Genomic DNA, 27,427 nt, shown 5'->3' on the forward strand with positions numbered 1-27,427 from the left:
TGAGTCCAACCCCTGTATGAACGGAGGGGCCTGCAAAGACATGACCAGCGGCTACATCTGCACCTGCCTCATGGGCTTCACCGGTGAGACCTGTGTGTGTTTGTGTGTGTGTAAGTGTGTGTGTGTGTGTGTGTTTAAGTGTGTTTACGTGCATGTGCGTACTTGCACCAAATGCAGTACATTGAATAATTTGACTCTTTAATATGGTATTATCATTGTATTCATCAGTAGTACCAACACGCCTGTGCTTGTGTGTGTGTCTGTGTGGACCCAAAGGACCCAGCTGCCAGACCAACATCAATGAGTGTGCGTCCAACCCCTGCCTGAACCAGGGCACCTGCATCGATGACGTCGCAGGCTACAAGTGCATCTGCGTCCTACCGTACACCGGTAGGGAAATATTAGGACAAGTATTGGACGTTCTTGTTATGTCCGCTTGGCCGGGAGGGGGGGGACACTTCCCAGGCCTCTGGTTGGTTCTGTGTTTGCGAGCCGAGAGGAAAAGCGTGCGCTGGTAGACGTTGCTCTTGATTAAAGTTCAGCTGCATGACTTCCTGGGGTCTCTATGACCCCTGCCCCTCTGGCCCCCTGCCCCGCGGCTGCTGGCCTCTGTTTAATGTCAGGTATCACTGATAACCAGAGAAAGACAATAACCCCTCTCTGGTGGGTTATGCTGCTATCATTGCGAACAGATCATGTTGGAGCGCCTCAGGGGCTAAACCTTTTGGATTTAATTCAACACAAAAACGTCCAGCTTTCCCAGTATTGAAGTTCTTTACTTGTGACTGGGAGAAGGAACGGGAGTTTGACACATATCCTGTTTGGGCACTTCCTGTCTCACAGAAAAGCAAATGGGTTGACAATGGCAGGAAGCCGGAGCAGACTTCCTGAAAGAGCTGTGTGTTGTGCAAAGAGATATGGAGCGTCTGTGTGTGTCCCTAGCATGTACAGAGACCTCTGATAGCACTGATTTGAACAATTTAAGTACTGTTTTTTGGTTACCTCATGACTTCGTCAACAGTGGAAAACAAATATTGGGTTCATCTTTTTTTGTAGAGCTTGCATAGTTATATCTTGTGTGGGTGTGTGTGTTTGTGTGTTTGTGCGTGTGTGTGTGTGTGTGTGTGTGTGTGTGTGTGTGTGTGTGTGTGTGTGTGTGTGTGTGTGTGTGTGTGTGTGTGTGTGTGTGTGTGTCTTGCAGGAGAAAACTGTGAGACTCTGCTGGCCCCCTGCGGTCAGAAGCCGTGTAAAAATGCTGGTGTCTGCAAGGAGTCTGAGGATTACGAGAGCTACTCGTGTGTGTGTCCCGAGGGGTGGCAGGGTAAAGACGCACCGACCACACTTTCATGATGTTACATCACTCACCCGCCAGACCTTGTAACTTTTCAAACTATCTTGTAATGATTGTATTCACATGGGAACACTTCTTTTTTCTTGAGTCAAAGGGTTTTAAAGGTAACCCAAAAGAAACAAAAAACTACTAAAACACACATTTCCAAAATGCTTCCATCAAGTTGTGTGTCAACGTTTGAGGAAAGACGTTTGAATTCATTTCTGCACACTCACCTCTTTCAGGTCAGTCATGTGAGATGGACATCGACGAGTGTGTGAAAAGCCCCTGTCGCAATGCCGCCGCGTGCCACAACACCATGGGGACCTACCGCTGCGATTGCACACCAGGCTACAACGGACGCAACTGCCAGACCGACGTGGACGAGTGCAGGCCCAGTAGGTTTTATATTACTGCCTCAACCGGCGCAGACCTTTCGGCTGACGGGAGGGGGGTTCTGTCGTCGTAAATTAGGGCCGTGCCCGACTCTCTGACTACACTTAGTTTCCATGGATGGGACTTAACCAGCTGCACTGAGACGGTTAATCTAACAACATTTAAAAAGTTTCATATAAGGCTTAACTTATATATTCCCTTCAGTCTTGTCAAATTTGAGATCACTTTATATATGATAAGATTATCAATATTACTCAATATCTTTAATAGACTAAAGATTAAGCTACCTGCTGGTCTCAGCTCCTATGTGTGAAAGCCAGGTTTTGAGCCTGGTTAAGGCCTGAAGTGGTCCACACATGAAGAGTGGGCTGGATTTTTGTTTTGGTGTTATGAGCCAAACAACAGATGGGAGTTCAGCGGTTTGGCCTCGAGAAAAGTGGTTTAAGGTTCAGAAATGAAGATGGTAGTTGTCATTTAGATCTGTCGGTCCTGGACAGTCAAATGAGCTTTGATCTGATTGGACGCGCCTCGAGAGGTCAGTGTCACCCGGGTCATTAGATGGTATGAGCTTTGAATGCAGCTTCAAGGTAGAGAATCTGAGTGGTTTTCTCCACCCAGGGGGCAACAACGCTAGGCTGCAAGCATCAGCTCCAGAGGAAGACACAGTGGACGCTAAACTCATTTCCTTCTCTCCCAGACCCCTGCAGCAACGGAGGCCTCTGTCGGGATGAGGTCAACGGCTTCCTGTGCACCTGCCTGCCAGGCTTCAGGGGCATCAAGTGTGCGCAGGACACCAACGAGTGTGAGAGCAACCCGTGCAAGAACGGAGCCAACTGCACCGACTGTGTTAACAGCTACACCTGTACCTGCCCATTGGGATTCAGCGGGATCAACTGCGAGAACAACACCCCCGACTGCACAGAGAGGTACCAGACATCTTGTTGTGTTCATCATCTGCCATTTTGGAGTGTGGTTCAAGATCCATACTGGAGCAAAGTAAACATCTTGAACAAGTTGTAATTCTACAAGTCTTTCAACAACTATAAATCTGTGTTGTTGGTCTATAGTGAAGCTGATACAGAGGGCCCTATTTTAACGGTCTGAAACGTAAGTGAGAAGCACCAAGCGCAAGTAGCTTTGTGGGCGGTTCTACGGCGATGTCGCTAGTTTACCGGCGCGAAAAATGACTCTAGCGCCTGGCGCATATCTAAAAAGGGTTGGTCTGAAGCAGCCTAATTACCCGTAGGTGTGGTTTGGGCGTAACGTGCAATAAACCAATGAGAGTGCCAGCTCCCATCTTCTTTAAGAGCCATGAGCGCATTTGAATCTGACGAGTTCATATTTTGACAGCGCGTCTGCAGTCTCCCATGAGACAGATGCACATGAATTTCAAACTTCAAATGGCTCAGTTTATGGACAAATAATATGGCCTAATTCACTCATGGAATAAGGTTTTCTTCCACAACTTCAAAAATACTGAGTCCTCAAATAAATTTCGGCAAAGAAAACATATATATTATAAAACATATGATATGCGGTAACTGTGGTTCTATTTAATGATATACGCAATGCATTATAAACATCGTTTCTTATCAGTATTGTATGCATTATCGTTATCGACTTGTGTTCCTAATATGCATGTTTCCCCCTGTTATTATACATTGCCATGGACTGTATTATGCGTTACGTGTTTAGTTTGCGTGTGTTTAAACATAATTTAAATATTAATTCTTTTGAACACTCACTCGCGGTAAAACAATGTTTTCTCACAATCAAATACTCATCAATCCTAAAAGTTATGGGCATGTACACAATGTCTGTGTCCAGAAAATATGTGTTTTCTGTGCGGTGTTTGCAGATGAATTGATTTAAAAGTACAACTTATTACCGCTGTATCAGCTGTTCTTTCCCAAATAATTTACCAAGAATGTGTGGCTAGGTAGATGAGAGAAGCAAAGTGTATGCGCGAGGTGCACAAGCAACATTATGCATACGCCCTTAAAATAGCATCTGAACAACGCGCCACTGACTTTAAACCAGGTATTTCCTGGTTTGTGGCGCAAGTGGTGTCTGAAACTGCAAAATAGCACCAGGGAACGTTTGCGCCAGAACACGCCTCCTCCTTTCGCCGAACCGCCCATTGGGGCACATTCCCTAATTTACCGACGCGTGGCGCAGGAGGAAAAAGAACGCTCTGCGGCAGTTGCAAACTAGCAACGACACATGCGCCAGTGATTAAGTAAATTGTGCCGGATGCAAGATAGGGCCCAGAGTGTTATCGGTCATCATGGCAAGCACTGCCCAGCTTCACCACGGTTAACAACTAAGGGTTGTTCACTTGTTCTGCCCTCCTTTGGTGTGAAATAGATCATAACTTTATGATGTGCAGTGTATTATTTTGGAAATGTTGTTATAATGATGAAAGAAGATGTTGTCAGTTCAGCTTCCATATCGCAGTGGGGAAGATGCTGTTTTTGAGAAAGGATCTGTTTGGCTGGATCTGTCCACTTTTAACTCACCTCCTCCCCGTCTCCCCGGTGTAGCTCCTGCTTCAACGGGGGTACCTGCGTGGACGGCATCAACACCTTCACCTGCTTGTGTCCTCCGGGCTTCACCGGCAGCTACTGCCAGCACGACATCAATGAGTGTGACTCCAGGCCCTGCCTGAATGGAGGAACCTGCCAGGACAGCTATGGCACCTACAAGTGCACCTGTCCCCATGGTTACAACGGGCTCAACTGTCAGGTAGCCCCTCCTCCTCTGTCGGTTGCACCAGCAGAACGTAAAGTAGGGCCCTATGAAATCCGCGATAACGAAAACGCGGACGGAATCACGGAATTGGACAATAAAAACGGAATCAACTGATATATATATATATATGTATATATATATTTTTTTTTTTTATTAAGCAGGAAAGTATTAAAAGTAACAAAGTTACAATTTAAAACGGGCCTGTCTTAGTAAAATAACAGATTTCCAGCAGGTTCCTGTTCTTCAGCACATATAACATGCAACAGTTAAACATGTTAAAAAAAAATCCCCGGTCCACCACGCAAACAATAGGTCCCGCTCCGGGAAACAAGAAGCCGAAGAAGAAGTTGAAGCGCCCGTAATTCGGTTCTAACCCCAAATTCAGAGCCGAACAATATCCAAAACACTTCTATCACTCAGGTGTTTTGTAGAATATGTCAACATACTATCGATTGGAAACGCAAAGATACGTGCGATGACCACTTGAAGTCCAAAATCCATATGAAAAACAATGAACGCCGTAGCCAGGGCACGCCCCTTCAAACAACAATTTGAGTTTATAAAAAAAGAGTTTATAAGCACTTTAATATTTATGTCATGTTTTTATTTGAAGCACTAAAAACAGTGCAATGTTGTGATGTTTTAATAAATGTAGTCTTCTATCTGATTAAATTGTATTCGTTCGCACTTATTTGACACTCGTTCTGATGATTTTAAGTGTAAAAACGGAATTAATGAAAATTAAAACGGAAAAAACGGAATTTGGAAAAAAATAAAACGGATTTCATATGGCCCTAGTAAAGCCGAATTATAAGTTCGGGTGTAAAGTCCGCCTTAACCCTACGCTCGACGTAGCTAGTGTCAAACTAAAGGTCTTCTAAATTTTGGTTTCACCACCATAACTTAAGTTGTAACGTTACTAGTAGTGCATAAATTGTACCGGTGTCGCTTTTAATGACGTTTAGATAATTTCAAGCCAATCATTGACAGCTAACAATGTAAACAGGAAATACCGGCAAGTTTCTATCCGAGTGAAGACGCGTTAGCACCCAAATGAGAGGGCAAACAAAACAGTTTCAGTCATTTATTCTCTAAAATTTGCTTGGACGGTATAGGCGTGAGGTAAAGCTATTTGATGGCGGATTTTATGATAAATAAATAAATATAATATTCCGCCCGGCAAAACCGAAATCGCGCATTTAATTCAACATCATCATAATAAAGAAATTGATCGATGTGGTCACGGACATCCTTTGCCGGCGCAAACCGCGTTGAAACTCCTCTTCCCATTGCTCAAAACGAATAGCCATCTTTACCCTGCGTTAGTGTTGAAATCTTTTTACGTTTTTTTCTTTTAACGGTTCATTATCGTTAGTATGGAACTTACACCAGCTAGAGGGGAGGTGTAAAATATAAGTTATAGCTTAGTGTTACGTTGAAACTATCTGCTTGGTGCAACTGCTATTTTTTTAGTACAGTGTAAAGTCGAACGTTTGGGTGATTTACGTTCAACGTAGCCTAAGTGGAACCTTACGTTCTGCTGGTGCAACCAGCTGCTGGTCACTTAAGCAATAGATCACGACAGGCTGTGGTATGTGCTCATTATACCACTGTTGTCCAGCCCCGACGCGCAGCGGAGGGCCGGCGACCCCCTTCACAGTGGTATAATGAGCACATACCACTGACTGAAGTGATCTATTGCTTTTATACAACGGTTACTATTATGGCGAAACGAAAGTCATAGACACACTACATTTAAAAAGAAACCAAGAAAGTCAAAGTAGCCGTTTTATTAAAGAATACAAAAAAGTAGTCCCTCCTGGCTGCCTTCAAAATGCACGACGGTCGCAATGCAACACACTTTAGCGTCCCTCCGAGAGAAGGCTCGGCTAGAGCGGTTCGCCGGCAATTTATCCTATGGAGCAGTTCACTCGCCGTGTGCCTAAGCTTTCGTTAGTCTCTCCATCGCCTTGCTCACTCCCGGAGTAACAACATTTACACCCTCTCCATCTTCCAACATATGTTTTACTTTGTAACTGTTTCTACTTCCAGGCGCGGAGTGATATGCAAACTTTCACAAAATGATCGGGCGTCATAGCAGTTATGTATACGCTCATATACAACAGTTAGGAACCAATCAGATCGCTGGATTTAGGCCCCCCGTTGTATAATAGTAGATATATCCTCCCCTCAACACTCTCCTAGACACTCACTATGTAAAGCACTTTGAGGGCTTTTAAAAGTGCTATAATACATGGAATTCATTATTATAAAGATTATTATTATTTGTGGACAAGAAATTGAAATGCTGAATTGAAAAGTGTTCAAATATGACCCATAAGGATTACCAGATCATCATTCACATAGTTTCGATTGTTAATATGTATTAGTGGAATAATTTTCCCACCACAAAGTCAACTTTTTACTGGCTGACATCCACATTGAGCAATAACATAATGTCTGCCTGTGTGTGTGTGTGTGTGTGTGTGTGTGTGTGTGTGTGTGTGTGTGTGTGTGTGTGTGTGTGTGTGTGTGTGTGTGTGTGTGTGTGTGTGTGTGTGTGTACAGAACCTGGTGCGGTGGTGTGTGTCGTCGCCCTGTAAGAACGGAGGCAGCTGCTGGCAGACCGGGACGTCGTACCGCTGTCAGTGCAAGACGGGCTGGACCGGCCTGTACTGCGACGTGCCCAGTGTTTCCTGTGAGGTGGCGGCCAAGCAGAGAGGTAGCGTGTGTGTGTGTGGGGGTCAGTCGTATGGGGGAGATTGTTGTGTCTTTGATCGTATGCATTTCATATTTGAACATTCCTTCCTCTTAGCCAGCCTAAGTCAAATCACTGGTCAATAAATTAAACATGCCTCAATGCTCTCCTTGTGTGTCCAGGTGTAGACGTGGCTCAGTTGTGTCGTAACTCAGGCTCATGTCTGGACGCGGGCAACACCCACTACTGCCATTGCCAGGTGGGCTACACGGGCAGCTACTGCGAGCAGCAGGTGGATGAATGCACGCCCAACCCCTGCCAGAACGGAGCCGCCTGCAACGACTCCCTTGGAGGCTACTCCTGCAAGGTGAGGGCCCCAAGGGAAGCTGAACACGGTCCGTTGATCAGACTCCTCAGTGTTGCAGAGACATTGTACTGCCAGAAAATTAACCAAAGATAATCGCTCACCAGTCTGAATCTGTCCTAATTTGTGTAATCTATGTTGCAAAGTGGGATTGTTCTCTGCTATGCGTGAGATCATTTGCCTGTGTGTATTTTTATTAAGATGGTCTAACGACCGGACGACTCGTAGCACATGAACAAACATACAGAAGGCTTTAGTGCTTTATGAGCTTTATCCTTCGTCTCCTTACAACATCAGTGGGTGGACTAATGAAGAGGTTTGTTAGTGGACAGCAGAGAAAGAGCTCATTTATGTTAATCTCCGCTGGAATAAAAAATCTGCCTCACAGAAAACCGCTTGGTAAACAAAAACACACTGCCTTGTTCATTTCAGACATTGATTGAGTCTCTCTCTCTCTCTCTCTCTCTCTCTCTCTCTCTCTCTCTCTCTCTCTCTCTCTATCTCTCTCTCTCTCTCAGTGTATTCCCGGCTACGTAGGCACCAACTGCTCGGACGAGATCAACGAGTGTTTTTCCCAGCCGTGCCAGAACGGGGGCACCTGCATTGACCTGATCAATACCTACAAATGCTCCTGTCCCCGAGGAACCCAAGGTCAGCCCCCTGGACCCCGCACACACCCCTCCTCTACGCCCTCCTCTGCTTCCTCATCCTCCACACTTAATTAATTAGGGCTTAGCTGCATCCGAGGCATCTGAAAACAACTCTCTCTCGACGCTTGTTCTCTGCGTCCTCTCTTGGGCAGCGTGTCAAAAGAAGAATGAATTTAGTGTTTCCTCTTCTTCCAATTCAATACATTTGTCTACTTCGCTCGTATATTAAGTTGTGTGTGACTGTGGGGGGGGGGGTCGTGTAGGTCAGCAAAAGTATCAATAGAGTTCGATGTGCATGTGCGTCTGACCCATATCTGATATGTTGCTGGGTTGGTAGTTTTGATAGTTTGATAGATGTGTGAGCAAACAATCTAACATGCATCTCATAAAACGTCCACCTTTAACCAACTGCTTTTCTCAGGAGTTCAAATGATGTAGAATTAGAATTAAAAGCTTTATTTGTCATTGGGTTAAATACAGTGTATTTACACAACAAAATTAAGGTGCAGATCTTGTTCAGTACTTTTTAAAAAAAAAAACAATAAATAGAATACAGTACGAAATATTAATAAATATATAACAACAATAACCAATAACCCCGCCTACCTTCCAGTTAAGGCACATTTAAGTGTCCGACACCCTCCCCTCCCTCCCAGACAACAACCCTCCCGCCCACATATGTCTAAATAGCAGCAGGTCCAGGAAGGTAAGCATAATGAAGAATGTCCAGAGGTAGTGGAGATTGTTCATGTGGTTGTTTATGTATTGCACAGGGGTTATTGTTTGTTTAGTGTACGTATGGCTCAGGGGAAGAAGCTGTTGGTAAGTCTGGTGGTGCGTGGTTTCATTGACCTGTATCGCCTGCCAGAGGGAAGCAGATTGAACAGGTGGTGAGCAGAGTGCGCAGCGTCTTTTAGAATGGAACTGGCCTGTTTCGGCAGCGGGAGTTGGCCAGCTTTTCCAGGGAGGGCATATTGATCAGTGTTTCCTTTTCACCGGCCAGGCGTGCACTGCGAGATCAACCTGGATGACTGTATCCCGGGCACCGACCCCATCACCCACGAGCCCAAGTGCTTCAACCAGGGCACGTGTGTGGACCGTGTCGGGGGGTACCACTGCCACTGCCACGCCGGATACGTTGGAGAGCGATGCGAGGGGGATGTCAATGAGTGTCTTTCCAACCCCTGCGACCCGCGGGGCACGCACAACTGCATCCAGCTCACCAACAACTACCACTGCGACTGCCGCACGGGCTACACTGGTGAGCTGAGATCAGTGAACACACTGCACTGATAGAGCAGCTGCATTATCCCTTTACAGTGAGGAAGAGGAATACACTGGTAAGCTGAGATCAGTGAACACACTGCACTGATAGAGCAGCTGCATTATCCCTTTAATGTGAGGAGGAATACACTGGTGAGCTGAGATCAGTGAACACACTGCACTGATAGAGCAGCTGCATTAATCCCTTTACGTGTGGAGGAGGACCAGGGGCTGTTGTGTTAAGGGGGTTGTTGCAGGTGATAAGCTGTCTCATTGGATCCAGATTCAGATATCTTTATTGTCTAAGCGTTGACATAACATCATCTTGAGACATACATGGCTCACACTGTACATCATCACCGAATAAAACCTCAGCAATATGCAACAATTTACTTCAATAAAATAAAAAAATAGCAGTGGCCCCCTTTGGTTTTATTGGGCCAAACAAATATAATTTATGTTAAGTTAATAACATGTGGATTGGAGTGTTTAATTATTATTTTTTTTAAGCATTATTTATTTGTTCGAGGCCTTCCAAAAGGCCCTCCAGTCTCCAGCCCTTACGTCTCCCTGCTCCCCAGGCCAGCGGTGCGACACAGTGTTTGACGGCTGCAAGGGGAAGCCCTGTCGCAATGGAGGCTCCTGCGCCGTGGCCAGCAACACGCCACACGGCTTCATCTGCAAGTGCCCCCCTGTGAGTTCACTACACCCCCCACTACACTACACTACACTTCACACATGACACTACTCCCACTACACTACACACCCCACACTATCGCTACGAGTTATTAGCATCACATGCTGTCAACGAGAAGAAAGAGGTGCTAACCGTTTGTCAGTGGACACATTGTCTGCATTGAGATCAGTGATGTGTCCTGTTGGTCTTTTGTGTTGTTACCTGGTGGTCTTTATCCCTTCGTATTGCTGTGTTTCAGGGATTCAGTGGTGCCTCATGTGAGAACGACGCGCGGGTGTGCGGCAGCCTCCAGTGTCGCAATGGTGGCACGTGCGTCTCGGGCCAGAAGAGCCCCCCCCAGTGTCTTTGCATGGCGGCCTTCACCGGGCCCGAGTGCCAGTTCCCCACCGACAGCCCCTGTAACTCGGGCCCCTGCTACAACGGCGGGACCTGCGAGTACACCTCGGAGGCCCCCTACTACAACTGTGTCTGCCCCGCCAGCTTCAACGGGCTGCGCTGCCAAATTCTAGACCACGTGTTCGTGGGGGGCTTCGGCCGCGACATCTCGCCGCCGCCCGCCGACGTGGACGTCAGCTGTGAGATCCCACAGGTGAGGAGCCGCCTCTCGCTTCCCAGAAGGTTCAGTCTGGAGCAAACTGTCCGCCTCGACCCTCCGTTTAGACAGCATCTCGGTCAGATGCAACTCTGAGTTAAATGTACAGTATATAATCAGCACTTTGTTTTTATTATTTGACCTACTTCTACTATAATTTGACATTTCTCATTTAAATCATAGGTCATCTACCTACTGTAAAATAGATTCTACATCGTCATAATTATTCATGATTTTAATCCACACATAACCGACCTGATGGCTTTATTGTCCTTTAGTTATTGTCCATCACCCTTTACTACGTAAAGTGCTGAACATGAATATGGATGACCTTGGGTTCGAACGGTGGATGACCTTGCCTTGCCTTGCAGTGCGGGGAGCGCCGGGGCAACAAGTTCTGTGACCTCCTGTGCAACAACCACGCGTGCGGATGGGACGGCGGCGACTGCTCGCTGAACTTCAACGACCCCTGGAAGAACTGCTCGGCCGCCCTGCAGTGCTGGCGCTACTTCAACGACGGCAAGTGTGACTCCCATTGTGACAGCGCCGGTTGCCTCTACGATGGCTTCGACTGCCAGAACCTGGAGGGACACTGCAAGTAAGTCAAAAGTTGAACCGGCCCAGATTGCTTCCTTCTTTTTGGGGGTTTCCTCTCATTTAAGACCAGACGAATAGATCCAAAATAAACCCCCGGATTTAGTCCTAAGCAAGCTGGGGACAATGCAAGAAGATTACTTTATTATATCACAAATAATCTATCACCATAAACAGGCAAAAGTTATAACCAGGCCTGGAATTCGTGATTTTAGGGGCACACATTTGAGGGCATCGAGGCCATATGCAAAAACAAATGCCCTACGTCATCGAAGCTGTGCACATTGAGTTCACACTCGGCTGAGATCAACACACATGCACGTAACCCCTAATGCCCAATCATTAGTTAACAGATACAAACACACTCACGCTGAAACAGATGCAGATACACAACACCTATGTCTGACAAAGAAACTGGATGGTGTAATTCTTGAAGAAACAAGGTCTGGGCTAAATGCATGAAAAAACGCCCTTGCACAGCACACACACACACAACATGAACATAATTTCACTTAAATAGACTAATCCATATCTAAAAGCATTAACGCCTTTCTAATGAACAGTGTTCATTACACTTCTATAGAAATTGTTCATTGTTTTGCAGTTTTTATCTGCATCTTGAAGGGCCCTTTTGCGATAATTCTCCACTTCTTTTTCAAAAGGAAAAAATGTTTAGTGAATTTGTTATATTTTGTTAAATGTTAAAACTGTATTATGTCTATAAGATTAGAATTTACCATAAGAAATATATATTTTTTAATTACACATTAAAATTACGTTTATTTTAAAATGACAATAACCCTACCTCTGCCGTCATGGGGGTCGCCAGCAGTGATGCCAGTAACGCATTAATTAGTAACGCGTTACTGGCCTCGGACCACTTTTTTCAGTAACGAGTAATCTAACGCGTTACTATTTCCAAACCAGTAATCAGATTAAAGTTACTCATCAAAGACACTGTGCGTTACAATTTTTTTACCGGATCGCCGATTGGATTGGGAGCGATGGAGTGGTGTGTGTGTGTCTGTCCGTCTGTCTGTCTGTCCGTCTGCCTGTTTGCGTGAGAGTGCGTGTGCGTGTGAAGCGTAAGTCTCTGTTACGGTTGCGGACCGACACCCCGCCCTCATGGGTAAAACCCTCCGTTTGTCATGGCCATGCAAATGACCATGGGTTTTTCCATGCATGTGATTTGTTTACAATTATGTTAGTTTTGATGTGCCTGTCCCCGGACGTGATTGGTTGCTGCATCGGAAAGCCGAGGATCCAGGAAGACAAAATACGGGCGGCTCCTTGTCTCGGATTTGCAGCTTGCCATTTAGGTCTTCAAAAGCTTAGTTTGTTACTTGATTGAGGCTCTTGTTAGCTACCAGGGAACTGGGCCAGGGTAAGGTTGTTGAAGGTTATCGAAAACCGACACGCAGTTACACCTTTGTTAAGAAACACTAGGCGCACGTGTATTTTGGGAGCTTCTCTTTGGTTAGATTCATTTCTTTGATTTGGACAGCACCCAATGGTCCTTTTCCTTTTGTACTTTTGCCTCCTCTGTTAGTGTTTAATTGATTACACCAAGCTCCGGGTTAAATAAACAACTTTAAGTTAACCATCGAAAAAAAAGTTAGTTTTGGCAAAACCGGTGGTCATTTTCAGGGGGTGTTTTCGCAGCTAAATGTACCTAATAAAGTAACTTGTAATCTAACTTAGTTACTTTTAAAATCAAGTAATCATTAAAGTAACTAAGTTACTATTTTAAGGAGTAACTAGTAATCAGTAATCAGATTACTTTTTCAAGGTAACTGTGGCAACACTGGTGGCCAGTGATGCCAGATCGGGCGGGAAATCTGGCCGCATCTGGCGGAGGCGTCACATAGGGTACATTCACACAACCTCCATCTGTCGACGGATCTCATTGACTTTGAATGGGATGCTCTCAAAATGCTTTGAGGGTCCGTCCATTTTGTCGGCTCCGTTGCCTGCGTCAAAAAGTTGAGAAATGTTAAACTTTTCAGGCAGCGACGGCAGGATCCGTCGGCCAATTAGATCGCGGTTATGCAAATAACTCCACGTGACTACTGGATCCATTTTGCAATAGCAAGCAGGAAGTAGCAGGAAAATCTGTCCGTTATTCTTTTTAAAGATCTCCTATTATACTACTTTTCTGGTCTTCATTTCTTAAGGTACGGCCACACCAACCGCGTTGCTCGCGTTAGGGGTGTTGAAAATCGGCATTTTTGCATAGGGAACCATTGGTCTAGGCGCGGTACTCGCGTTGAAGCGTTGAAGCGTTGCGTTGGGGGCGTTAGGCGCGGCAGTTGCACGTAATTACGCACGTAAACGCAGTAACGCGCCCAACGCACCAACGCCCGGAGTTCAGAAAATTGAACTTTCAACGCTCCAACGCGTGACGCTTAGCCGCGGTGGCCAATCAGCGTGGAGCTTGACCCGACGTCACTGGCAGAGAGTAGTGAGCTTGCACAGAAGCATACGGCCGACATCTTTCTTTATTCTGGGTGGAAATAGTAACGTAGTTACGCCATTAAATGCGTTTATGGAAACATTTCTAGCGAGAAATGTGCATTTTACTTTCATAATGTTCGCTCGGGGAATGTGAAGGATGTTTGGTTTGATAGTTATGACGAAGAGGGAACGCTCCGTTCACTTGCATGGACAGAGTCTCTGGTTGCTAAGCAACCTCAACGTCTTGGCGGACTATATATCTGCTGATCAACACTACGAATGTGAAGTTATTTAACCCGATTATTGTTATTTATATCCGAGATTATTTAATCTAACCCGATCTAAACTCTATCATGCACCCAAACACGGCGGCGTTTAGGTTTCCTACCTCGGACTCCAGCGCAGCCACGGCCGACATCTTTCTTTATTCTGGGTGGAAATAGTTATATAGTTACGCCATTAAATGCGTTTATGGAAACATTTTTAGCGAGAAAGACGCGTTGGAAGCGTTGAACCACCACACACTGGTCAAGCGTCAGGTTAGGCGCGTTACTCGCGTTATCCAACGCGAGTACGCGGTTGGTGTGGCCGCACCATTATTAATGACTCCTATAGAGCAACCTGACATGAATCACAGCACAAAAAAACGATGTAGATTTTCGGGAAACTCTTCCTCTCATCTGGGCACTTTCAGCATTCTTTGTCAACACTCGGCTTCATCCTTCTCTGCCACCTCTCCCCCCTCCTGCCAAACCCACTCCGTTGTGATTGGTTACCTTCAGGAAGAGCATGTTGCAGCATTACCATACATGGAAAATCCGGATTGTTCTACGTAGATAAATCCCGGAAACTTGAACAAGTGAATCGGGACCGGTGTGAGTACCAGATGTGTTCGGCTGCCAGATCGGCTCGCACTTCCTGTAAACGATGTCATTAAATGTGCCTGCGCGTCACTCAGTAGCAGGTGTGTCAGCGTTTTTCCGCTCTTATGTCAGTGTGTGTGCCTGTGTGTGTATCCAAACACGTACACTGCAATTCACATACACACATACAGCTGAATGTGGTAACACATTATATACATTCTTATAGGCCTACCTTGACATTTTTACTATTTTACAGATGTTTTTTAAATTATAGAGCAAAGATACCCCTGGTGGAAACGAGGAAAATGTTACATTTTTTATTGTTATTAGTTGTATAGGCAAGGATACAATTCATTGAACATCTGGTAAATCATAAAAAAAAATCAATTTTCAAGGAATAGGATGATATGAACAGGATGATATCTAATATGAACACATTCATGAATTCATCCTCAATTCATCATGGGGTCTAAACATGCCGTTTTTTATGGATTTACATTTAGCTGTTCCTCAGTTGTACCAATGTATTGTCTTATTTATTCTGTTTTGTATGAGCAAATAAAATCTCATCAATCATATGACTGTCAACGTTCTTAATTTTCAGTTAATAGAAACTAGAAAATACTGTCTTAATATCTCAATTTAACAATGCCAATCCTTACTTTAACATATGTGAAAATAAAAATATGCATTCATCAGTGCTTTTAGACGTGTTTCCAATGGCTTTGTGAGAGAACGGGCTCCGTTCAATGAAATCAAAACTAATTGAGCACCGTTTATAAACAACCCTTCCGGGTTTTGTCCGTTTGGCCGCCGGGGAAATTCCTGCCCTGGTTATAACATACAACAGATTCAATTGTAGCCACATTAATTATATCTACATTGTCAATAGATCAACTTGTATGTTCATGTTTACATGAAAAAAACTATTAAATAGCTAGCAAAACAAGTTAGCAAAAAAATAGTTAGCAAAACCTTGAATGACTCCCTCTCACCCCTCTGTGACCCTCCCCCTACCCCCCTCCCACCTGCCCCCTCCCCACTGTGACCCTCCCCCTCTCCCTTTCCCCCTCCCCACTGTGACCCTCCCCCCTCCCCTCCCCAGCCCACTGTACGATCAGTACTGCAAGGACCACTATGCGGACGGCCACTGCGACCAGGGCTGCAACAACGCTGAGTGCGAGTGGGATGGCCTGGACTGCGCCGTCAGCGTGCCGGAGAAGCTGGCGATGGGCCAGCTGTTGTTGGTGGTCCACATCCTGCCCGACCAGCTCCTCAACAACTCCTTCGGCTTCCTGCGTGAGCTCAGCCACGTGCTGCACACCAACGTGGCGTTCCGCAGGGGAGAGCAGGGCCAGGTGATGGTGTTCCCGTACTACGGCAGCGAACAGGAGCTCAGGAAGCACAACATGAAGCGGTCCCTGGAGCCGTGGGCTGACCCTGGAGAGGTGCTGAACCTGGTGAGGAGGAGCCTGGACCGGGCGCTCAGACCAGGCCTCCTTGCAGCTGGCCGCACGCGCAGGGAGCTGGACCACGTGCAGATCAAAGGGTGAGGGTTCATGTGGTCCATGTGGCCTATGCGATAAAGAGTTTAACATGAAATTAGCTCCCTCTGTAGGCTTCCTGGATCGAGCCTCATCCCTTACATCCACTGGGTCAGCCGCTGGGTAGATGACAGAGTGATGGGATCCGTGTAGTTCATGTTATCAGTGTGAATGGATGAGATGTTTCAGAAAGATCTCGACCATGGAACAGGGTTTAGGGTTAGGGCGGCCCAGCCGAGAGCTTTGGTCTGTTGATGACAGACTACCTCTGTAGACTAGCCAGTTGAGCACCGATATTTACTGCTCCGATATGACATGTTTTGTTTTTGTAAGTTGAATTTGGTTAAAAGCGTTTGCTAATTGACTCAATACTAAACGATAAATAGTCGATTCCATCCATTGAAGAATTAACAATTCCGTGTGTTTTTGTCCGTGTTCTGGACTTTGGTGTGTTGTTGACCAACGGTCTCACCCCGGCTGTGTCCCTCCCTCAGCTCCATCGTGTACCTGGAGGTGGATAACCGCCAGTGTTTCCTGCAGTCCAGCGAGTGCTTCCAGAGCACTGCAGACGTGGCCGCCTTCCTGGGGGCTCTGGCCTCCAGCGGCAAGCTGAACATGCCCTACGTCATCGAAGCTGTGCACAGTGAGTTCACACTCGGCTGAGATCAACACACGTGCGCGTAACCCCCAATGCCCAATCATTAGTTAACAGATACAAACACACTCACGCTGAAACAGATGCAGATACACAACACCTATGTCTGACAAAGAAACTGGATGGTGTAATTCTTGAAGAAACAAGGTCTCGGCTAAATGCATGAAAACGCCCTTGCACAGCACACACACACACACACACACACACACACACACACACACACACACACACACACACACACACACACACACACACTGACACACTCATAAACACACACACAAACACACACACACACACACACATACACACAAGAACAAGCCCACACATACACACACACACATACAGGAACAAGCACACACACATACACACACACATACACACAAACACACACAAACCCACACACACACAGGAACGAGCACAACCACACACACACACACACACACACACACACACACACACACACATAAACACACATACAGCCACAGAACCTAGCACACACGCACAGACAGGCATGACCACACACATACACACATGCACCCAGACACACACACCGGCTCACACATTCACACGCACATAGACATGCCTATAAATACACACAGACACATGCACACACACGTACAGAAGCAGAAAACCAACGACACGTGTTCCTCCAGATTCACGCCAACCAGGGGCCCCGCCCTGCGGTCAGGTCCTAACCCCGGTGTATGTGATTGTGTGTTTTTAATTCAGCGCTAAACAAATGCAGTTGGGGATCTCAAGGCCTAAACAATCAATTCTTTCCTCTGTGTGTAAATCCATCCGCTTCGGGCTTCAAAATGGTTAATTGCCGTAAATCAACTCATCCCCCTCCCCCACCACAAGCACCCTCTCCCTACTCACGGAACACCATCACTGTCTCTCTCCGTCCGTCTATAAGCTTCACAGTCACAGAGAGGCCACATTAAAACATATTCAAAAGGCTACACAGACGCTCACACACACGAATACACACACGCGCTCATACGCGCACACCCTTTTCCTCCCAGTGTGAGTGGCTGCCGCAACCTTCACCCTGCTGGATGTAACACCGGGACTTAATGCATCTCTATGGGTCCGGCTTGGGGGAGTTTATCATTTCAAAATCGTTAGTGGAGGGAAAAAAATAAAAGAGAAGGGGTAAAAATTGATCGGGAGTGTGCTAGAAGTTGGGAGTCTTTGTTATCTTGAAAATCCTAATAAATCCTTCGTCTTTAGAGCTTAAAGGGCGTGCAGTAATTTGAAGTTCATTAATCCCTCCCCCCCCCCTCCCTCCCCCTTCTTAAAGAAGGCATGGGGAGGGTGTCTCCTGACACCTTGGCTTGTGAAGGAGATGGAAGCTGCTGATGTTCTGGCTTTTCCTTTTTTTCTGTTCTTATCAAGCCCCATCCCCTTTTTCGCCTCTTTTTTTTTTCATGATGAGAGGTGGTTAGCATTGGGGATTATTAGCGAGCAGATAGAGGTAGCTAGCTTCCCAAACGCCCAAGGAGGCTCACTTCCTCTCTGGCACTGGCTGGTGTTAGACCGTCCAGGGGTGGCGATCCTGGAGAGCCATCGGCCGCGGCTAGGAAGGGCCGGGCGCGCTCTAGGGTGGTGTCACCGCCAGCTGCACCACCTGCACACCCTCCCTCTGAGTCCTATCCCCCTGTGGTCCTGACCATGCCGGCTATCTTCCACCCAGGTGACCTGGACCCCCAGCCTGGGAGCAAGCACTACACCGTGTACGCCGCCCTGGGTGTGGTCACGCTGCTGGCCGCTTTCGGCGTCGGCGTTATGGTCTCCCGGAAACGCCGCCACGAGCATGGACGACTCTGGCTCCCGGAGGGCTTCAAGACAGGAGAGCCGGGCAAGAAGAAGAGACGGGAACCCGTCGGGGAGGACGCCGTCGGACTCAGGTAGGTCTAGTTGGCTGGCTGTTTGTGTGGCAGTTGGCTGTTGTTGTGGATGAGGTCGGGGTGTGGGGGAGATTGGATAAGGAAATGGGGGCGCAGGTTTTGGGGATTTTATGGATCACTAATGGTAACGATCCTCCACTGGAGGTAAATGGGACAGTGGGCTCTGCTAAGATCACAGAATCAATTCAGATTTTGGGTTTTGGTTTGTGGCTCACCACCGAGGGGCCACTGGCTGGGATGTGTGTGTTTGTGAGAGGGTTCAGAGTTTTCATTGAGATGTATGGTTGACCACAGGACGCTGAAGAACACGTCGGAACTGTCCCTGATGGAGGACCCCCACAACGACTGGGGCACGGAGGAGCCCCACGACCCCAAGCACTTCAGGGTGAGTGGACCGCCGCCGCATTGACCTTCAATTAGAGAATCCTCCAAACAATTATCTGAAGGATTTGTACATAATTTTATAAAACATTATTTTATAAAATTGTAAAGAATAAAGAAATATATATATTTTTTATGTTATCGCTGCTCCGATTTTCAATTAATTTTGAATTGATATATAGTCTATTTGTAAAGCCCTTAATCACAGTTACAGTCTCAAAGGGGTTAACAGGCCATATATATATCGCCTGTTCAGTTAAGATAAGATAATCATCATGTATATGAGAATTGTATAATATAAAATAAAACTACAAAAACAAAAATAAGAACAAAAATAAAATATTGGTACATTTCAAATGGCTTTATTCAATTCAATATATATATATATATATATATATATATATATATATATATGTGATATGCAATATATATATATATATATATATATATATATTCCCAAAGCTAAAAGGTATGTTGTGGATATGTCCTGCAGCAGTTTGAGGAGCAGGCCATTCTGGATCTAGAGGACAAAACGGACCACCGGCAGTGGACCCAGCAGCACCTGGACGCCGCAGACCTGCGAGTCCCCTCCATCGCCCCCACCCCCCCACAGGGCGAACTGGAGGGCGACTGCATGGACGTCAACGTGCGGGGCCCAGGTGGGTGTCTCACCATGCTTGTTAAAAAATAATGATTTACATTCCTATTGTTGCCAAACGGGTTGGAGTTGGTTGTGTTTTTTTGGTTTTGGATGTATGAGTGAATGAAGGATAATGTGTTCATCTGTGGTGAATCGATAGCGGCTGTTTAACATCCAACTGAAGACCGTTTTATAATATGATCGTATTTAGAAAGCTTAATTAATTAAAAATACTCATACACAACAATAAAAACAAAAAAAAAATTATTTATTATTTTACATTTGAGTGTGTGTCTGTGTTTGCGCGTGTGCGCGTTAGTGTGTGCGTGCGGGGGAGCACGGGTGCGTCAGAGAGTGTAGGAGTAGCTAATGCTGTGCCCTGGGGGGAGGTATCCTCTTCAAAGCAGCCTTCTGGAAGCCGGTCGCCTGAGGGCAGAAGCACTGATTCCTGCCCACATTCCCCATTTCAACCATTAATGGCTGCTGCTGTACTCCATGCGACCAATAAAGGCATCAAATACCATTAACGAAACCTGAAGAAAACATAACTCAAGTGCCAAATCCTCTTTAGAAAATCCAACTGAAATCAAAAGTAACAGGAGTTTAAAAACTAGAGACTCTAACCCCACTCTCCTCTGCCTCTCCCCCCCCCATGGTGGATCAATGTGCTTCAATCGACTGGAGCCGCCTGGGTTTGCTTTTCTTTTGAAGAGGAGAAAGCCTGTGCACGTGGAGCGACTGGGCGCCTCCTGCTGATAGATGATTATGCCTCGTTTTCCATCCGCATAGCTTTAGCGAACCTTTCCCCCCCCTGGCTCCACCGGCCCCCTGAAGCCCCTCTTTAAGGCACCGGGCATTGATGTGAATCCGTTATCTGGAGAGTTTGAGAGCTGCAGTGATTGGAGCCAGGCGCGGGCGTCAAATCCTCTGTTCGATCAGTTGTTTGCTTTGTTTTGATTTTCCCCTGTGCTTTGAAGTCTGTGCTGCTGTCGGTCTCGCTCGAGCCTGGTGATGCCTTCTCTGTTTCTTTGAGACCGGCCACGGAGATCCAGCTACGGCCTTACTGCCTGCAACCCAAAGCCTCCATCATTCCCCTGACCTTTGCTCTCTGTCTCTCTCACACTTTTTTCCATCTCCATTTCTATATGGAGAATAAACATTTAAAACGCCGTTAAATAACAGCAGTTAAATAACAAACATTGAATGAACAAAGTCCTCCCCCTCTTTCCCTCCCTCCAGACGGCTTCACACCCCTGATGATCGCGTCATGCAGCGGCGGCGGTCTGGAGACGGGTATCAGCGAGGAGGAGGAGGACGTCTCGGCGAGTGTCATCAACGACTTCATCTTCCAGGGCGCCAACCTCCACAATCAGACAGACCGCACGGGGGAGACAGCGCTGCACCTGGCCGCGCGCTACGCCCGCTCCGACGCCGCCAAGCGCCTGCTGGAGGCCAGCGCCGACGCCAACGTCCAGGACAACATGGGCCGCACAGCGCTGCACGCGGCCGTGGCTGCCGACGCCCAGGGCGTGTTCCAGGTGGGCCGCCCGTCTCTCTCTCCATTGGCTGATACATTTCACGCATTTGCAGGGGGGTTTGGAGGGTCGTCCGCGGCCCTCCTCGCTCCGAGGCCACACAGTGCCAGTTACACCAGTTCCTAACGTGTTCGGATGTGTTCTATGAATCTAGACATCAGAATATATGCTACTGTGGGACTCTTACTGAAATAATAGCGTCTTTCAGAAAAGCCGAAACCAAGGACGGCTTGGTTACGGCTTCTCCTTCTGAGAACTTTTTTTTTTTCATAGGGTTGGACCTGGAGCTGAAACCAGGGGTTCACTAAGTGTTCTCAAACGTTAAGGCGCTCGTCTTCAGATCCTTTGGTTGGCGGTTGACCCGGGGATCATGGTTGTCATTACCCGTTCTAGTATTGATGATTGTCTGTTGATTCTATAGATCCTCATCCGGAACCGTGCCACAGACCTGGACTCCCGCATGCACGACGGCACCACCCCTCTGATCCTGGCCGCGCGACTGGCGGTAGAGGGCATGGTGGAGGAGCTGATCAACTGTCACGCCGACGTAAACGCCATCGACGACTTCGGTAACTCCCTCCTCCCTCCTCGCGCTGACATCGGCTTAACTGGGTTTTTGACACACTGTTCATCTCTAACGTTGGTCTTTGATTTGGCGCTCAGGTAAATCCGCTCTGCACTGGGCAGCGGCTGTGAACAACGTGGAGGCGGCCATTGTTCTGTTGAAGAACGGAGGGAACAAGGACATGCAGAATAACAAGGTAACAACCAGGGCAACAGAGACACAATCTTTATATGACTCAATGGTCCATCATGTGGCCCTGTGTAGAGAACATATGGCTTAAGCGGACAGAGATTTGTAGGCCAAAGGGTAATGACATGAAGTAAAGATATTATATATAGAACCAGAATACCAATCTTTAGGCAAGTAGAATATGGAATTAAAGAGAATACTTACAATGGGTGGCTTAAATCCAGCGATCTGATTGGTTCCTAACTGTTGTATAATGAGCGTATACATAACTGCTATGACGCCCGATCATTTTGTGAAAGTTTGCATATCACTCCGCGCCTGGAAGTAGAAACAGTTACAAAGTAAAAAATATGTTGAATGATGGAGAGGGTGTAAATGTTGTTACTCCGGGAGTGAGCAAGGCGATGGAGAGACTAACGAAAGCTTAGGCACACGGCGAGTGAACTGCTCCATAGGATAAATTGCCCGCTAAAGTGTGTTGCATAGCGACCGTCGTGCATTTTGAAGGCAGCCAGGAGGGACTACTTTTTCCTTTTTTTTTTTTTAAATGTAGTGTGTCTATGACTTTCGTTTTGCCATAATAGTAACCGTTGTATAAAAGCAATAGATCACGACAGGCTGTGGTATGTGCTCATTATACCACTGTTAAGAGGCGTTGTTCGGCCCGACGCGCAGCGGAGGGCAAAGCAGGGAAATACCAACAAAAAAAACTTTTAATGATTGAAATAAATAATAGTATAAAATAATTTTATAAACTTAAGCAGGGATTGTAACTACTAAAACTAAGTTAACTAAGTTATGAGAGCATTAAAACAATATGCAGATAGAGGAATATCCACTTAAATGTCTCAGGGTGGAGCTCTGAACATCTGTCTGTCTGTCTGTCTGTCCTCAGGAGGAGACACCCTTGTTCCTGGCTGCCAGGGAAGGAAGCTACGAGTCGGCCAAGATCCTGCTGGAGCACTTTGCCAACCGGGACATCACAGACCACATGGATCGGCTGCCCCGGGATATCGCCGGGGAGAGGATGCACCACGACATTGTGCGCCTGCTGGACGAGTACAACCTGGTGCGCAGCCCGCCGATGCACGGTGGCTCCATTGGGCCCTCTCTTCCCCCCCAGCTCTGCTCTCCCAACAACTACCTGGGGGGAATGAAGGGCCCTCAGGGGGCCCACGGCCCGGGAAAGAAGGCCCGCAAGCCCAGTGCCAAGGGCATCGGCTGCAAGGACGGCATGGACATGAAGAACAAGAAGAAGTGCAGCCCGGACGGGAAGCCGCCGGCAGGCCTGCTGGAAAGCTCGGCCGTGCTGTCGCCCGTCGACTCGCTGGAGTCCCCGCACGGCTACGTCTCGGACGTGGCCTCGCCGCCCATGATGACCTCACCTTTCCAGCAGTCCCCCTCTGTGTCTCTGGGCCACATGCAGGGCCTGGCCGACGCCCACATGGGCGTCGGCCACATGGGCCTTGCCAACAAGCAGGAGCTGGTGCGCATGCAGTTCGACCCCACCATCCCCCCGCGCCTCACCCACCTGCCTGTGTCCGGCGTGGGGGGCCAGCCCCCCATGAACGGCCAGTGTGAGTGGCTCTCCAGGATGCAGAGCAGCCTGAGTCAGGGGGGCCACTTCAACCACCTGAGGGGCTCTCCTGGGGGGCAGGGGGCCTTGCACCAAGGGGGGCAGCACGCCATGATGAGCGCCCTTCACAACGCCCACCCCGTGTCCCACATTCTGGCCTTCCAGGGGATGCAGGGCGGCCGGCTGGGTCCCCAGCCCCACCTCATGCAGCAGCAGGCGCAGCAGATGCAGCAGCTGCAGAACCTGCAGCAGTTGCATCAGCAGCAGCAGCAGCCTCTACAGCAGCCGCAGCAGCAGCAGAGCATTCAGCTGACGCATCAGAACCCGAACGGCAGCGGCGGCGGTCAGACGTTCATCGGCGGGGACCTGGGCTCCCCGGAGCTGCAGCAGGGCACCGGCGGCTCCAATATGCCGATCCACACCATCCTGCCCCAGGACGCCTCCCTCATGCCCACCTCCCTCAGCCAGTCCATGCCTAGTGCCCAGTTTCTGACCCCTCCTTCACAACATAGTTATACAGGGCCCATGGACAACACCCCCAACCACCAGCTGCAGGTCCCCGACCACCCCTTTCTGACCCCCTCGCCGGGCTCCCCAGACCAGTGGTCAAGCTCCTCTCCACATTCCAACATGTCTGATTGGTCTGAAGGAATATCCAGCCCGCCCACTAGCATGCAGTCCCATATAGGGCTTATACCCGAACAGTTCAAATAACAAGCTTGTGTTTATCTACGACGCCCATGAGAACTGCTGAATATTTGTGTTTTTTACGAGAATGGCACTCTTAAATTTGGCGGCAGACGACAGAAAGGTAACCTTTATCTTTGTTCATGTTTTATACTAACAGCAAGGTTCCCCGTGCTTCCTTTGTCTCCTTATTTATTAATGCCTTATTTATACCTTCATCACCTGCTTAGCAGGAGCCCTCTGTATGTTATTTTGCATCGTTCTTTTCTGCCCTGAGTAGACAGTTAACACACTGGGTATTTATTTGTTTAAGGACTTAGCCCTTTTTATGAGCTCTCAATCTTAGTTTATATTTCCATATTTGTTTGTGTAATCTTTGTCTGTAATCATTATAGTGATTTTCTTTTTAAAGAGCATTTTTACAGAGAAGATTTTAAGTCCCAGTGATACTTCAACTTAAGGGTAATATTGTAGTGTTTTTTTTATTATTATTACGAATAATTTCTGAATGATGTTCATAATAAAATATGTTGTATACTTCACACATGTCTTGTATCATATCTTAGCTATTTTTTCCTTTTCATTTCTTCCTCAGCCCATTTAGAAGGAAAAAAAATAGAATTTGGGTAAAGATGTTTGATACATTTTCACATTTAATAAATGTTTATCCTTCAAATTGATTATTCCCACGCATGCAACATTGCGGAATGGGGATGTGACAAGTTGAATATTACGCTGCCATCTTGGAGACTGGCATTTGAAGACAGACTTAGTCTTTTTGTAAGTCCTGTGGTCTTTGTTAAAAACGTTATTGTTGGGGAAATGTTATCTTATTGTTGAGAGGGAAAATTCACTTTCACATTTTCTCCACTAAGTTCAAGCCTATGGCAGAATTTACAAAAGGAACAACATCCTTTTGTAAATAGGTTAAGCATTAACATTGTAAACAGGATTTTGTTTCAGAAATCTATGTGTTAGGCATGCCCTTCTGATGGAGACAGCAGTAAACAGCCGTACTTCTACCGAGTGTATATTTTGATTCTCTAACTACTGCAGAGCTAGACATATGAAAAGTATACATGAATTATATCTTTTAAAACATGCCTTTTCCAGACATTTATTTTGAAATGAATGGTAAAATGAATACATTTTATATTTTATTTTCTGTAATGAAGCAATTTGGTCTACATTAAATACATTAAGTGTTATTTTTTTCTCAAGTTTGTAAAATGTTAATTAAGTTACCTGTAGCTTATAGTGACTATACTTTTGTTTTCCTCCTGTTGATTTGCAAGAAATATTTTTCTTCTCATGTTCATCTGTATTGTAAATTGAGGATTTTTCTTGTTATAATAAAGGGCACCTCAGGTGTCTGATATAAACTTCTGTATGAATTTGTATAAACCCTTTTTAAAATACATTTAGTATCAATTGATTATCAAGAGCCTTTTGGTTATATAACATGGAATCATTCGTTTTCAACCATCAAACTATGAGTTGATCACCAATTAAGAAATTACTTCATATTTTTATTTTGATTGAGACCAACTATTTTTCTATACTGTTTTGTATAAAACGAATCAATCTGTGGTAAGTGGATCAAAACTCCAGTCTTAAGCTAGGTCCTTGACATGTGTCCATAACTATAATTTAGGGTAACAAATTGGCCTCGACTGCTGGTAAAATGTATTTCATGCGCAAATAAAAACATTTCCAAAATAATTAAATGATTAGGTGAGTGCTGCATGCTGCGCTCAACCATTGTTCTTCTTAAGTTTCTTTCTTTCTTTCTTTCTTTCTTTCTTTCTTTCTTTCTTTCTTTCTTTCTTTCTTTCTTTCTTTCTTATTCTCTACAAACTTTGGGACCCATCTCCTTCCAAAATTTTCCTATTACAATTATAAAATGTTCAGATTAGCTTGAAATCACGCGCTTCCATTACATTTTTAAATATTTTAAACTTTAAGATATTCTACTTTTATATAAGTTTTACAATGGAAGTCAATGGGAAGACATTGAAGCCGTCAACCCCTTCTCTGACACTTCAACTACTTAAGACTTCATAACTTCAAAAATGTAACTAATCAACTATATCGAAACAGATTTTCGATATCATTCATATATTTTTCCGAACCACAGTTTTTTTTTTTTAAAGTTGTTAAATAAAATAACATCATTACGCGGTTACATAAAATAACATAATCAGCAAAAACAATGGTTCTATAGCCATGGTTTAAACGGCATGCGAGCTGCTGGTTTCAGCGTCCATAGCAACCATCATAGCAACCATGTATTTCTGTCGAGACCTGAAATATTCTTCATCATAACTATCAAACCAAACATCGTTCACATTCACCGAGCGAAGATTATGGAAGTAAAATGCAAATTTCTCGCAAAAATGTTTACATTAATACTTTTAATGGCGTAACTATACTATAATATCATATTTTCCACCCAGAATAAAACATATGTCCGCCATTTTCACAGAAAAATATCCCTAACCTCCCGCAACCTGAACCCTCGTTTGCTTGTTTTGGATAAGTTCCAATGGGTCGTAACGACCTACGTGGTCGTATTTTCTGAGAGGACAGACAGGCTGATACTGGACATTGATTGGTTTGTAGATGGGCATGAGTCTGACGTCACTGTTCGGCGGCATAGCCTTCATGAATGAATGAAGAAACATGTGAACATATTAATTTCCTGCAGCGCTGTATAGTTCAGGCAGCCGCCCAGACAACTCACACTTCCCGCTTTGACTACAGCTATAGGCCTAGATAAAAAAATCAATGAAGCAACCCCCGCTCCTACAGTTCCCCCGTCAGCAGCTAATTCCTCCTCTAACGTGTATTAACATTACAATCAAACGTAGGCTACTCCGAGAGGTAGGCCTATAGGCCATACCTTACATTTACATTTACATTTAGGGCATTTACGCTAAATAGCAGACCTTAATGACAATAATGTGTTATCGATATTTAACGTAGCCTATTTAGGACAGGGTTCAATTAAATATAAATTATCCAAGAGGTAGCCTGAATAAATAACAAAAAATATGTTGCGAACTAACCATTGCAATATCATATGTTCAATAA

General features: G+C 46.0%; 1 protein-coding gene across 4 annotated transcripts in view; it reads left to right on the forward strand.

The window, feature by feature from the left end:
• Window positions 1–26,056, forward strand: part of notch1b (notch receptor 1b) — a 53,854-nt gene extending 27,798 nt beyond the window's left edge. The window contains exons 14-36 of one of the 4 annotated variants that reach the window (XM_030363130.1): window positions 1–83; window positions 277–390; window positions 1,202–1,321; window positions 1,576–1,728; window positions 2,424–2,652; window positions 4,270–4,471; window positions 7,046–7,199; window positions 7,358–7,542; window positions 8,058–8,190; window positions 9,193–9,450; window positions 10,034–10,146; window positions 10,388–10,738; window positions 11,113–11,339; window positions 15,758–16,201; window positions 16,691–16,839; window positions 18,548–18,761; window positions 19,056–19,146; window positions 19,636–19,801; window positions 21,022–21,320; window positions 21,739–21,886; window positions 21,981–22,078; window positions 22,967–23,491; window positions 23,531–26,056. The exon at window positions 1–83 is cut by the window's left edge and continues 63 nt beyond it. In XM_030363130.1, the coding sequence (XP_030218990.1) occupies window positions 1–83; window positions 277–390; window positions 1,202–1,321; window positions 1,576–1,728; window positions 2,424–2,652; window positions 4,270–4,471; window positions 7,046–7,199; window positions 7,358–7,542; window positions 8,058–8,190; window positions 9,193–9,450; window positions 10,034–10,146; window positions 10,388–10,738; window positions 11,113–11,339; window positions 15,758–16,201; window positions 16,691–16,839; window positions 18,548–18,761; window positions 19,056–19,146; window positions 19,636–19,801; window positions 21,022–21,320; window positions 21,739–21,886; window positions 21,981–22,078; window positions 22,967–23,491; window positions 23,531–24,361 (5,287 nt within the window). In that variant the 3' untranslated portion in view covers window positions 24,362–26,056. Of the gene's footprint in view, window positions 84–276; window positions 391–1,201; window positions 1,322–1,575; window positions 1,729–2,423; window positions 2,653–4,269; window positions 4,472–7,045; window positions 7,200–7,357; window positions 7,543–8,057; window positions 8,191–9,192; window positions 9,451–10,033; window positions 10,147–10,387; window positions 10,739–11,112; window positions 11,340–15,757; window positions 16,202–16,690; window positions 16,840–18,547; window positions 18,762–19,055; window positions 19,147–19,635; window positions 19,802–21,021; window positions 21,321–21,738; window positions 21,887–21,980; window positions 22,079–22,966 lie in introns of all 4 variants that reach the window. The other 3 variants (XM_030363131.1, XM_030363128.1, XM_030363127.1) reach the window with 3 other exon arrangements.
• Window positions 26,057–27,427: the final 1,371 nt, after the last annotated feature.

Source organism: Gadus morhua, chromosome 8 (assembly GCF_902167405.1).
Source record: "Gadus morhua chromosome 8, gadMor3.0, whole genome shotgun sequence".
NCBI classification, from domain to species: domain Eukaryota; kingdom Metazoa; phylum Chordata; class Actinopteri; order Gadiformes; family Gadidae; genus Gadus; species Gadus morhua.